This window comes from Portunus trituberculatus, chromosome 47 (genome assembly GCF_017591435.1).
Source record: "Portunus trituberculatus isolate SZX2019 chromosome 47, ASM1759143v1, whole genome shotgun sequence".
Taxonomy (NCBI): Eukaryota; Metazoa; Arthropoda; class Malacostraca; order Decapoda; family Portunidae; genus Portunus; species Portunus trituberculatus.
The window spans coordinates 34112-48335 of record NC_059301.1 but is presented as its reverse complement, the minus strand read 5'-3'; the positions used below and the strand labels follow the sequence as shown (position 1 = coordinate 48335).

At 37.8% G+C, this 14224-nt stretch overlaps 1 protein-coding gene across 1 annotated transcript in view; it reads left to right on the top strand.

Moving 5' to 3' along the window:
• The window catches only part of LOC123520558, a 101893-nt gene extending 89414 nt beyond the window's left edge, over positions 1–12479 (top strand). Inside the window, exon 4 of the mRNA XM_045282932.1 lies at positions 12276–12479. Within this exon, the coding sequence (XP_045138867.1) occupies positions 12276–12456 (181 nt within the window). The 3' untranslated portion in view covers positions 12457–12479. The remainder of the gene's footprint in view (positions 1–12275) is intronic.
• Positions 12480–14224: the final 1745 nt, after the last annotated feature.

Below are 14224 nucleotides of genomic sequence, written 5' to 3'. Positions count from 1 at the left end.
ACAGTGTAGGTTAGCTCCAGACTTGAGGAATAAGATCTCATATATACATATATGTTCACAAAACATTTCTGTTAGATTTTACAAGCCTTACCACCAAAAAAGGATTGGTTTGTGATGCACAAAGTGAAATCTTGCATGGAACACAGAAATACAAAGCTGATGAGGAGGCATTTGTCTGCAGCCGACCACTTCTTGCGACCCTCTATAGCTTGTGTGTTGTTTTTGCCGCAATATTTATGTTTCTGCCCCTCTCTTGCTTGCTATTATAAATATCATACTTTTGTATTCATGTACAGTTGTAGTGGAAAGTTTGGGTGCAAAACTATAGGCCACCCAAACTTTTTACTAAACTCAAACACAAAAAATACTTAATCTTTCATTATTTTTCAATGGCATGGTTTGTACCACTGTTTAGCAGAGAAAATATGCATGACTTAGCAACTCTGTTGAGTCGCTCCAAGGCCCACGTGGTGCCAATCTGCAAGCATACATCACGTGGATTGCATGTTTTTTTGTTTTGCGGTGGTCTTTGTGTTTTTGCCTCAATATCTCTGAAATGGGAAGTGAGAAGAGACTCATTTGTTGCTATTATAACTCTCTGTAAATGTAAAGATATAGCCACTCATGTGGGAATAATAGTGCAGCAAGTTCAAAAGTGGACCAGAAAATTTCGAGATGGGGAAGGTGACACCATTTCTATCTTCGAGCCTCGCTCTGGTCAATTAAGGAAGATATCAAATTGTACTTCCAAGGTCATTAGGAGGCAGTTGGATAAAAATCCAACACTCAGCTAGAAAAACTGAAGGAAAATAATCCTTCACTGCTTTAGGATGTGTCTGTAAGATGTACCAATGATAATTTGTGCCAAAGTTCTTCCCTTTCTTAGTGCAAAAAACATGCATGATTACATGGCTTTTTGTAAGAAATATAGGGATTGGACCCTAGAAGACTGGGACCAAGTCAATGTTTGTGGTGTCTTTGGGCTGCAGATCCAAGCGTGTGAGGCGCCCCAGGGGTCTGACCCTAATGACCCGTGCTTTACAGCTAAAGTGGTAAAGCATGCTCCAAGTGTTATGGTGTGGGGTTACTCTGCGTTTGGTGGAGTTGGCACTTCAGTGTTTCTTGAAAAAAATGAGAGTATAAAGCAGCACAGTTATTTTTGAGTTATTATGTGAAAGTTTTGAAAAGTGTAATGCTAGTTGGTTTATGCAAGATGGAGCTCCTGCTCACACAGCTCAGTCTGTTATCCAGTGGTTAGAGGACTGTGGTGTAAACTACTTAAAAAAGTGTCCTGGGAATTCACCAGACCTGAATCCCTTAGAGCACGTGTGGCACATCATTACAAAACAGCTTTAGGATTGTGACCTTTTTAGTGTAGCAAAGTTAAATATAGAAATACAAGATATTTGGGATAATATTATTCCCAATCATGTAAAAAACTGGCTAGAAGCATCCCAGCATGTTTGGAGAAGAACATCAAGCATAAAGGAAAATTGCTTGGTAAATAAGGTATATCATGTACCATTTAAATGTCTCCATTCCTTCTCAAGGAAGGAAGGAACAGAGCATCTTGGAAATATCACTCAATGTCATAGAGTCAAGGTGATCCTCATGGCATGATTGCTTGTGAATACAGAGATATGATATCCATTATAGCAAGCAATAGAGAAATGGAAACCTAAATATTGTATTGAAAGTAACACACAATCTAAAGAGGGTCACAAGAAGAAGAAGAAGAAGAAATGGCCATTGCTGATTGGCAATGGACAAATGCCTTGATGCTCATCTGCTCTACTTTTCTCTGTTCCATGCAAGATTTCACTCAGTGAATCACAAAACAATCCTCTCTTGCTGGTAAGGCTTGTAAAAAACTGATAGAAATTTTGTTTTGTGAACATAAATGTATATGTGAGACAGTAACACCTCCTCAGGAGGTGCTAGCAACCTTGTTACCATGGCAACAGTGTCTCCCTTTGTGTTCTTGGATACCATTTTGCTGCCAAAAGTTGCTCTGTTCGTTAAGGGTCTTGGATCCTGGCCTAGTATGGTTCTCACCTGAAACAACGTGGGAGTGCATGACGTTATCAAGTTGAGCTAACCCATGTTAACTAGAATAAATCACGTTATTTGATATTATCTCCTGAAAAACCAAGTTACTTTAAATCAAAATCGTGTTATTCAAACTTGTTAATTGAGAATTGACTGTATATATTGTAGATCCTTGATGCAACAGACTAAAAGGGGAGGATCACTTGTCTGATGCAGCCGATTGTTCGTTGCATTGAGGGGACCATCCCATGGGTATGAAAATATAAGATAAACACAGCACTACTGTCCATAAAAAGTGCTACACATGTACACGTGATCTACAGCATAATGAACAATATAAACAGAAATGTAAATATTGTAATTATATGCATAAATAACGTAAATAGATTTGTAAATATAAGTAAATCTGTAAATAATGTAAATTTTGTCTACCTTGTCTGGTGGAAAGAGGAGTTTCTTTTGCCATGATTGTATAGTGGGACTCAAAATAGGTATTACTCTGAGAGTCAGAGAAGCTGGGAAGCTCCACTTCAGTGCTGCTGGTGAATATTGCAGCATTGCTTGTGCTGGGGTGTGGTGAAAATGGTTGTGTGGTTGCTGGAGCTTTGCAGGTACTATACTGGGGTCCTAGATGGAATGTTTGGTGTTTGGAAAATGTATCAATCTTTAACTGTTTGCCTCAATTATATTGTTCATGAATTACAAGTTTTCTTAAAATATGTAAATGTTCATAATTATCTTGAATTTCATGGTTGTCTTATCCATCAATGTAATTTATGAGTTGGTCAAGATACTTTCTCGCAGCAACCATTTTCAGTCTTGGTAATGTTGCTTCCTCCTCCTCCTCACTGCTACTATTTTCCACCTAGTCCTTATCTGCCTGAATAGCTTGAGCTATTTCATCCGTTGACAATACCTGGTGACCTGGATCAGCATCATCCTCTTCAAGCTAGTTCTCAATATCTTCCAGAGTAACATCTGTCTCCAATCATGAAGTAAACCCTGGTGAAAATCTTCAGACACAATCCAAGGAAGTCAAGATCAGCATCTCCATCTATTAGTAGTTTTTTCTAGCTGTTTGACAGATAGTCCGTGAGCCAGACACTGTTTTTTATGGTTTGAGTACCAAATGGGGAGACTAAATGCCATAGTGATTTTCAAGTAGTTGAAACCTTCAACAATATGGATTTATATGATGGACAAGTCAGATGTACAGCTAAATGTGTTTTTAGCCACCATATTTAAAAGCATCTTGGATTTTTGGGTGGATTTCGATTGTAAACAAAATTGGGATATGTCTCTTTAATGGTTGATCCTACAAAAAATATACATGAATCAAAATGTGTTTAAAATTAAATTTGACATTAGGTAATGTCTGTTTCATTAACTTATTATCCATTGGTATTAAATTATTCCCAGAAGTATTGAAAATGTGCATTTTCACTTCACAATATTTAAACTGACGTCACTGAGGCAACAAATGAGATGTCTATGCCGCTTCTCGTCAGTGGCCATGTGCTTGAGTTTGATGAGCTTCCCTTACAATCTGCTCTGCCTCGGCCTCTGTCCCTTTCAGAAAGTGACAGGGCGGCCCTGGATGCCGCGCTGCTTAGGTTTGTGGAACAGGGTATTGTTGAGAGATGTGAGCCCTCTTCTGGCAATGCTTTTTATTCCAATGTTTTTCCCACTGTAAAGAAAGACGGTACTACTGCCAGAGTCATTCTAAACTTGAAAGAGCTAAATCCTTATGTTACTCACACTCACTTTAAAATGGATTCTTTTAAGGATGTGGTGCATTTAGTCCAGCCCCAGTGTTTTTTCATGACTATTGATTTTCAGGATGCTTATTATTCTGTGTATGTGAGACCTGAGGAAAGGTGTTGGTTCCGTTTTTTTTTGGAAGGGCCAATGTTTTCACTTTACCTGTCTTCCTCAAGGGTTAACATCTGCCCCTCGGATCTTTACAAAATTATTGAAACCCGTGTTCTGTCACCTCCGGTCCCTTGGGATTATGGTCATCTGTTATATTGATGATTGCATCTTTTTTGCTCCCTCGGAGGAGGAGCTAATTAGCAATGTGAGTTATGCTCTCTATTTGATTCGGTTGGGCTCACTATTAATGTTAAAAAATCAGTTTTGGTCCCTACTCAGGAGGTGGAATTTTTGGGAATTATTTAAACTCATGCCTCATGACTGCTACTCTGCCTCTCAGGAAAATGATCAAAATTCAGGAACTAGGTTGGTTGTTGTTGAAGGACCGTGTCTCTTTGCGTGATTTAGCTTCTTTCATTGGCCTCGCTGTGGCTGCTGAGCCAGCTGTCGACCTGGCCCCCGTTCGTTACAAGTACCTTGAGGTCATTAGGAACAGGGAGCTTGCCCGGCACCATGGGGATTATGCAGCTAGAGTTTTTTTCTTTGGATGAGCATGCTAAGGAATTAGTCCTTTGGTGGGTTAATAATGTTCCTTTGCAATCTAAATCACTGCGTTCTTCCCCTGACCTTGAATTGTTTGCTGATGCTTGTCTGACAGGTTGGGGTGCCATTGCCGGATCTGCGGCGTCGGGCGGCTCTTGGGCTAGAATTGCCTAGAATTGCGAGCTATATTACTTGGTTTCCAGTCACTATGTAAGAATGTCAGTAATGCCCACATCTGCCTTTGTTCAAATAACACCGTGGCTGTCGCGTGCCTGAATCGCGGTGGGAGCACGAAGATCCGTCTTAACTTTTTGATAGAGGAGATCTATGTTTGGGCCGGGTCTCGGGGCCTTACCTTGTCTGCAGCTCATGTAAAGGATACCCAGAATGTGGAGGCAGATTCTTTGTCTAGGTTAAAGAATTTAGACACCGAATGGATGTTGGACCCCCTTGTCTTTCGAAGGTTATGTGACATGTTTTATGTTCCCGATATTGACCTGTTTGCGTCGCGCTTAAATGCCCAGGTGGCTACCTATGTTTCTTGGAAACCTGACCCTGCAGCTACTTTTGTTGATGCTTTTTCAATTAATTGGGCGGACAGGACTTCATATGCCTTTCCTCCTTTCAGTCTCATTGCCAGAGTGCTGCAGAAACTCCAGGAGGACCGGGCTTCCTTGATCGCGATTCTACCTCTTTGGCCGTCGCAAGCATGGTTCCCCAGGGCCCTTCAGTTTCTTGTTCAGCCACCAGTCCTCCTCCCTCGCCTCCCTGTGTCATTACCGCAGAACCCTGCTTACATCCACCCACGGGCCCGGTCTCTGGTGTTGACTGCGATGAGTTTATCAGGCGATCCTTTGAAGTCCAAGGCCTATCGCGAGACGTTGCCCAGCTTTTGCTTCACTCCTGGCGGAAGAGCACTTTACAACAGTATAGGCCGTATCTCTCAAGATGGGTGTCAGTTTGTCTCCGGCGGGAAATTGATCCGTTTCTACCACCTTTAAGTTTTCTTTTAGACTTCCTACTGTGTGAATTTCAGAGGGTTCCCGTTCAGAGTTATAGTACTATGAATACCATCCGTTCGGCCGTGTCTGCCATCGCTAAGATCGGGGGTCAACCAGCGGGTCAACATCCGTTGGTTATTAGATTTATGCAAGCCGTCTTTCAGGAGAGGCCTGCTTTTTGTCACTGTCAATTTACCTGGGACCCAGAGTTAGTGCTCAACTACTTAAAGAGTCTTGGCCCTGATGAACGTCTTTCACTCATTCAATTATCCCGCAAATTAACTGCCTTAATGTTACTGGTTTCGGGGCAGCGTGGCCAAGTCTTAAGTTTCTTAGATATCCGTAATATTATTCTACTCTACTCATCATCATAATCATCACTGATGATGAGGATGATCCAGTGCAAGATGAAGATGATATGTATCACATTGATGATTATGATGATGAGTAGAGTAGAATACTGTAATATTTGAAAAAAATTCTGGGTTACTTTTTATCTACATACATAATACATAATAGCTCCTTATTAGAATGTAACAATGAGGGTAATTGTCAAGAATTAAGAGAGAAAAGAAATAAATGGTTTTATTTCAGTTATGTATATTTTACTTCATATTGCAGCCAAATGACAGTTTTATTATCTATTTCTATTATAACTATTAAAAGAAAGTCACAACTAATGTAAATTGTATATACGGTAAAGTTAAAAAGAAAAATCTTCTTTTCTTACTCTTCATATTAAAATTATTGATGGTCATACCAAAATTTAATAAAATTTTCATTATAATTTTGTAAATCATCGTATCGATTAAAACAAAATATGGAAATATACATACCAATATCCTCTGATTTTGTAATTACTTAATTATTATTATTAGTTTAATAGGGATGAAATAAGTAAGTAGTTATGGTGAAAGTCATTCCGTGCGCCGCTAAAGGGATTTTGACCTATTGTGGTTGCTGGGCTATATCGCTAAAAGGTACATAGATTTCAAATGTTTTATTGTTTGTTTTTAATGCCAAGAGGTTTTAGTTCAAGCTGAAATAAAAGTTTTAAACTTTAATGTTGTTATCATAAAATTATAGGAAACTATATTGTTAAATCAGAAAAACACCCAAACAATGCACATTTACAATGATACTTCTGGGAATGATTTAATACCAATGGATAATAAGTTAATGAAACAGACATTACCTGATGTCAAATTAAATTTTAAACACATTTTGATTCATGTATATTTTTTTGTAGGATCAACCATTAAAGAGACATATCCCAATTTTGTTTACACTCGAAATCCACCCAAAAATCCAAGACACTTTTAAATATGGTGGCTAAAAACACATTTAGCTGTACATCTGACTTGTCCATCATATAAATCCATATTGTTGAAGGTTTCAACTACTTGAAAATCACTATGGCAGTTAGTTCCCCCATTTGGTACTCAAATTTGCTCTGGCTCATGGACTAAGAAGTAATTTTTACATTCTGCCATGCTGATGCAGAATTATAGATGGCTGACTTAAGATTGTAGGTCTTTTTGTTATTAAGAGTTTGTCGTTCTCTTGTGTCATCCAGTAATGCATCGTGTTCCTCTATTATAACCAAAACCTCATCAAGATATTAACGTTGATAACACCTCTTGCATGAAGCAGTTACGCCCTGATCCATAGGTTGTATCAGAGCAGTAGTGTTTGGAGGGAGAAAGATGCTATGAATCTTGCCATTGCTGCTGATTAATTTGTCTGGGTGTGGATGTGCTGGTGCATTATGCAATAGCAGAACAGCTTTGATGTCATCGGGATGAATGTGTCGAACATGTTCTTGAAAGTGATGAACTTCTGGTACAAAATATTTGAATGCTTGAAGAGCCAGCCCTCAAAAATAGCATTATTATACCATGAATTCTTCTTGTTGTAATACACTACTTCTAAACGACGGAAGTTTGACAAATTTGCCAACAACTACAGGTTTAAGATGGTGTGCACCTGTAGCATTTGCACCCAATAAGACGAGGAAGTTTTTTTTTTACTAATTTTTCTGTCAGGAATACAGTCTTCATTATTAGAGGTTTAAGTGTTTTTTGGTAAGGAATGCCAAAACATAGCCGTTTCGTCAGCATTATAAATCTAGGTTAAATGCAGGTCTTTTTAACCCCTTACATACATTTTTTTTTTTTTTTTTTTTTTTAATACCTTCCTTCCCTCCCAGCCGACCAGTTCCGGGTATTTTTCAACTTTCACCAAGAGATTTTTTTTTCCTTATGGGATTGTAGATAATATTTTTCTGCATCAGAAATTGAAATCCACAACTTTCTAAGTGCTCTGGTTCAGCCGTGGCGGGCTGCCAAATTCTGAAAAATAAAGAAAATATCCCCCTACAGGCCAACAGAAAATGGGGATTTCGCCTGTCAAATGCAAGTTTTGCGTATACATGTCCCGATGCATTGCACCACATTAGAGTGAGTGGTGTAATACAGGAAACATCATGACACCATGTGTATGTCTGCATCATACAACTATCACCTGCAATCATGCAAAAAAAAAAATCTAAGTTCATGGCTCATTTCTGGTGCACACAAATTTTGTGTCTGTATGTACGAGTGTATGTGCGCCAGAGGTTTACATGGCACCCAAACAACCCTCCACTGAGGTACACAAAGGAAGGGGGAGCCTAGGGAAGGGAGAGGAGGCAGGAAAAGGGAGGGACAGGGTCAACCAGATCCTCTGTGAATCACGTGGGGATTAGGGGGGCGGGGTGGACTTCTAGTACACAGCAAGGGCCAGAGTCACAATAGTCAGTCCTGACCTACAGAAAAAGCTCTTTACAATAGTGCTAACACTAGCTTGCTACCTCTTACTGCCAGTTTTTTACAGCCCTTGCTATATGGAGGCTGATCAGCATTGCAGTTTCAAATTTCACCCACACGTAAGGGGTTAATTAATGCATTCAGTTTAAGCCTGAATGGTTCAACAGCACTAAAATCAGCATTGTCAGCTTCGCCATGTTCCACTTTCTTGCATGTACCGTGACAGTTGCGAAAACACCACAACTAACTGCCACTAGCTTTAAAGTTTATAACCATATGATGAGCAAGTTTTCTGCTGCTATTGCGATCTCCATACCCTACATCTTCACATGGGGAGGCAGTGGCATAGTGGATAAGGTGGTAAGCGTGGGATCGGGCAGACGTCTATGCGTAGGTTCGAATCCCACCATGTATAGCCTTAAACACTTTGCTATTTGTTGAGTGGTTTAAAGTTACCTACATGTCACCATGATACCCAGGTTCTAGGTGGTTACACCCAAGATGAATTTGGGTGGTGATATGGGCAATAATATGGGTACCACTATAAATAGAATTGCCTGTGCCACTAATGGGCGGAAGCTGAACAGCGCTTCCTGCATACTCTTGAAGTGAGCCTGTAGGCCAGTGGTATTCATTGCGTGGCTCGCAAGCTGCTGACGGCTTGCGACGACTCAATTTGCAGCTCTCAAAAAATAAATTAATTAATTAATAAAAACAAGAAAGCACACTTCCGCTCATCACCGCATTAAGTATGTTTGGTCTTTGTTTTGCTATTAATAACAAGATATATAGGCTAATATTACCATGTCTAATTTTTCTTATTTACTATATTACACTAGCAGCCCAGTACTACTTAATTTAGTTGAGTTACACTAATTTGTAGTAGCAGCGGCTCTCTCAATGAATGTGTTTAACCGAAGTGGCTCCCTTGCAAAAATTAGTGAATAACGCTGCTATAGGCCATAATGGGGGGCGACATTCACCGAATGCAGTTGAACATACCACTTAAACACCGCCTCTTCAAGCTCCTCATTCTGAGGTTTAGCACAACCTGTTCTCGTGCTATACATGATAGAAAGGTTGCCCACAAAAGGTACTTGAACCTTCCATCAACTGAATCTCATAAACTTTATATTTCTGCCCAGAATCATGCCAGATCTGTTCTTTAACTTGCCAAACACTCTTTCATAAATAGAAAATGTCAAAATCTTTCAAACTCAAACTTCCCTCGAGACTTCTGGCATCTGGCCAAAAATATCTCTAATAACTTTACTTTTCTTATTCATCTTTTCCTCCTTTATTTCATTTTGATGGTACAACTGCCATCATATCTCTTTCTAAAGCTGAATTCTTCTCTCAAACCTTTGCTAACAACTCTACCTTGGATGATTTTGGGTATGTCCCTCTGTCTCCTCCTCCCTCTGACTATTTCGTGCCTACAATTAAAGTTTTTCATAATGATGTTTTCCATGCCCTTGCTGACCTAACCCTTCAGAAGGCTTATGGACCTGATGGGGTCCCTCCTATTGTTCTCAAAAATTGCTTCTGTGCTTGCACCTTGCCTGGCCAAACTCTTTCATCTATGTCTATCAATTTCTACCTTTCTTTCATGCTGGAAGTTTGCCTACATTCAGCCTGTTCCTAAAGAAGGTGACAATTCTAATTCATCAAACTGTAGCTTTAATTTTTTTTTTATCTAAATTTTTTTAATCTATCCTCAATAGGAAGATCCTCAAACATTTGTCACTTCACAATTTTTTTTTTTTTTCTGATCGCCATTATGGCTTCTGTCAAGGTTGTTCGACTGGTGATCTGGCTTTCTTTACTAGTGTTGGTCATCTTCTTTTAGAGATTTCAGTGAAACTTTTGCTCTTGTGTTAGACATATCAAAAACTTTTGATAGGGTCTTGCACTAAGATTTGAATTCAAAACTGCCCTCTTACAGTTTTATTCTTCTCTCTTCAACTTTATCTTAAGTTTCCTTTACAACCGTTTTATTGCAGCCGTGGTAGAGGGCCACTATTCTTCTTCTAAATCTACCAACAGTGGTGTTTCTGAGGATTCTGTCCTGTCACCCACTCTCTTTGTTATTCATTTTCTTAACCAAACTTCTTGCCCTATCCACTTCTAAACTGATGGTACCACCCTACATTTTTCCACGTCTTTTCAGAGACGACCAATCCTTCAGGATGTCAACAGATTGCACAGATTCGCTACAGAATGCCTGACTTCTATTCTTTCTAAGATATCTGATTGGGCAGAGATAACTTAATAGTGTTCAATACCTCAAAATCTCAATTCCTCCATCTATCAAGTCAACAGTCTCCCAGACAACTATCCCTTCTTCTTCAATGACACTCTGCTGTCCTTATGTTCTACAATGTATATCCTCAATCTGTCCTTTTCTCATAGTCTAAACTGAAAACGTTACATTTCATCTCTTGCTAAAACAGCTTCTATGAAGTTAGGTGTTCTGAGGCATTTCTGCCAGTTTTTCTTGCACCTTCAACTGCTAACTCTGTACAAAGGCCTTATTTGTTCTTGTATGGAGTACTCTTTGGATGATTTTTTTTGTTCCACTCACAGTTTTGTTAGATAGGGTAGAATCAAAAGCTTTTCATCTCATCAACTGCCCTCCTATGACTGACTGTCTTCAGCCTCTTTCTCACTGCCAGGATGTTGCATCTCTTGTTGCTATCTTTTAGTGCTATTTTCATGCTGACTTATTATTATTATTTTTTTTTTTTACAGTAAGGCCTATAGTGCCTGTAGGCACACTTGAAGAGTGTATGGGAAGTGCTGTTCAGCTTCTGCCCATTAGTGGCGCAGGCAATTTTATTTATAGTGGTACCCATATTAGGGCCCATATCACCAAACAAGCACATCTTGAGTGTAACCATCTAGAACCTGGGTATCATGGTGATAAGTAGGTAACTTTAAACCACTTGACAAATGACAAAGTGTTTTAAAGCTGTATGTGGTGGGATTTGAAGCTACGCGTGGACGAGACTGACTGCTCTATTGATCTTACTGACTGCATGCCTCCCCTTCTTTTGCAGCTTTGCTGCACAAGACTTTCTTTTTCATCCCACCCCTATTTTGTCCAACTCTCTAATACAAAAGTTAACCAATACTTTCAGTCATTCATACCTTTCTCTAAGGCAGTCTTGCCTTGTCTTGTATTTTTTTTCTTTTCTTTCTTTCTTTATTATTATTTTTTTTTTGTTGTTATAGCCTATAGTACCTGTAGATTTACTTGAAGAGTATAGGAGGTGCTGTTCAGCTTGCACCCATTACTGGTTCAGGCAATTTTACTTATAGTGGTACTCATATTAGGGCCTATATCACCACCTAAGTGCATCTTTGGTGTAACCACCTTGAATCTGGGTATCATGGTGACATGTAGGTAACTTTAAAACAGTTGACAAATGGCAAAGTATCTAGCTGGTATGTGGTGGGATTTGAACCTATGGGTGGACGTCCGTCCAATCCCACACTCATCACCTTATCTATTAGGCCACCGCCTCCCTAAATATCACAAAGATATATAGGGAGTGGTATTGTGTCGCTACACAAGACCACTTTCAGCCCTACTTTGTCCAACTCTCTAAATGCAAGAGTTAATCATCTCTCACAGGTAAACTCTGGAATTCCCTGCCTGCTTTTCTGTTTTCCACATCTCATGACTTGAATTTTTTTTTTCAGAAATGTCTCGAAGACACTTATCAAACTGGATGATGTTTTTTTCCCTTCTTTAGAGAGTGGCACATCAGTGGGCTTTTTTTCATTAGATTTTGTTGCCCTTGACCAGTATCCATCTTACATTAAAAAAAAAAAGATAAAGAAATATATAATGGAGAATTAGGAGACATAATCTCACAACCTCAGGTAGTTGACCATTTACTCTCTAGTCTAATTTGTGGTATTACCTGTGGACATAGATTTTTCTACAAATTATTATGCATATTTAATCAAATTAAGTAACTGATGTTTCTATTCTCAGCTACAGCAAACTGATGAATGTTCACCATAAGATTCACAGTGATGAGCGCCCATCTCTTTGTGATATTTGTGGTAAACGCTTTAAAACACCAAAGCAGCTTCGTAACCATAAGGTAAGAGTTACATTCATGCAGTTTACCCAACTGTCCATTTCCGTTTTTCTTTATCTTTTCATATCATAAATGATTATGATGTAACCATTTCATTTCTTGTGTCTGTAGATAGATGATTTTTTACTACAATTTATGAAACTTTCACAGCTTTACGGATTATAGCACCAACATGATATATGTTATTGATTTTTTTTTTTTTTTTTTTTCAGTATCATGCCTTGTTTTTGTTTTGAATCTATACAGGGAGTTCCCATTACACAAGCATTCATTATTTGAGAAACTAATGATATAAGATGTGTAAATGAGGGAGAATTTCTTCATACAGTTGCTACAAATGGTTGGACCTCATGGGCACAAAGTGCACACAAAGTAGTAGTCACATAATGTGGAGGTTTTGCTGAAGTAGTGTAATTTGTGGTCTAGTGGTACCTAGCAACTCATGGAGATTAGACCCTTTTGTAATACCCAAAACCTTGGTGCTTCCTGGGTAATAATAGAATGGGGTGGATGCTTGTTGAGCTAGAGTTTTACATTTCAACTTTTTTGTTTTTTCTCTAATTATTACAAGCCTGTAAACCTTATTCTTGCATTTAGTATTGGTCCCAAACCGCTCACAAGGGAAGAAAAGGGTCGTATTCTAGTCCTAAGGTGCTTAACATGTCAGTGGAAAGGACAGGTTACCTCCATCTCTCTCTCTCTCTCTCTCTCTCTCTCTCTCTCTCTCTCTCTCTCTCTCTCTCTCTCTCTCTCTCTCTCTCTGAATTGTGTGATTTTTGATAATGCAGGATTTATATATATATATATATATATATATATATATATATATATATATATATATATATATATATATATATATATATATATATATATATATATATATATATATATATATATATATATATATATATATATATATATATATATATATATATATATATATATATATATATATATATATATATATATATATATATATATATATATATATATATATATATATATATATATATATATATATATATATATATATATATATATATATATATATATATATATATATATATATATATATATATATATATATATATATATATATATATATATATATATATATATATATATATATATATATATATATATATATATACATACAGTGCTTACTCCAATTTTGTAAGAAATGGGGTGGCATTGTGAGTCACAAATTTGGATATCGCAAAATTGGAAGTATTATTCCTATGGGAAAAATTGAATATGGTGAACCCCTCGTCCATGGTCGCCTAATTTTTCAATATTTTCCTAATATTTTGCCCATATTTATATCACATATATATATATATATATATATATATATATATATATATATATATATATATATATATATATATATATATATTGAGCCAGGTATCCTTCCATATGTATGATCACAGTGTTTGTACAATGGCTACGAGAATAAAAAATCTGTCCACCATAGGTTTTTACAGCTTTTTCAATTTTCTCACTGTTTTTAAACACCATTCTCACAGTTGATTTTCCCACACCAAACTCTCTGGAAATATCACAGTTCCTTTTTCCATTTCTTTTCATTTTAATTATCTTTATCTTCTGCTCCCAAGTTAGCCTAATGTTTTCTTGGTTGGTGGAGCCATGCCGCACAAAGTCAAGCACAAGGGTTCCTCCAAATTTGCAGAGAGAACTCCGTGGAAGTGTACGTAAACAAATGGAAGGCGGGAGGGAGCAGGGCAGTGTTGCCAGATGAGCTTCGTTGAATTACCGCCAGATTTTTATGAAAACTAGCCAAACATCACCGAACTATGATAAATATAATATATATAAATAT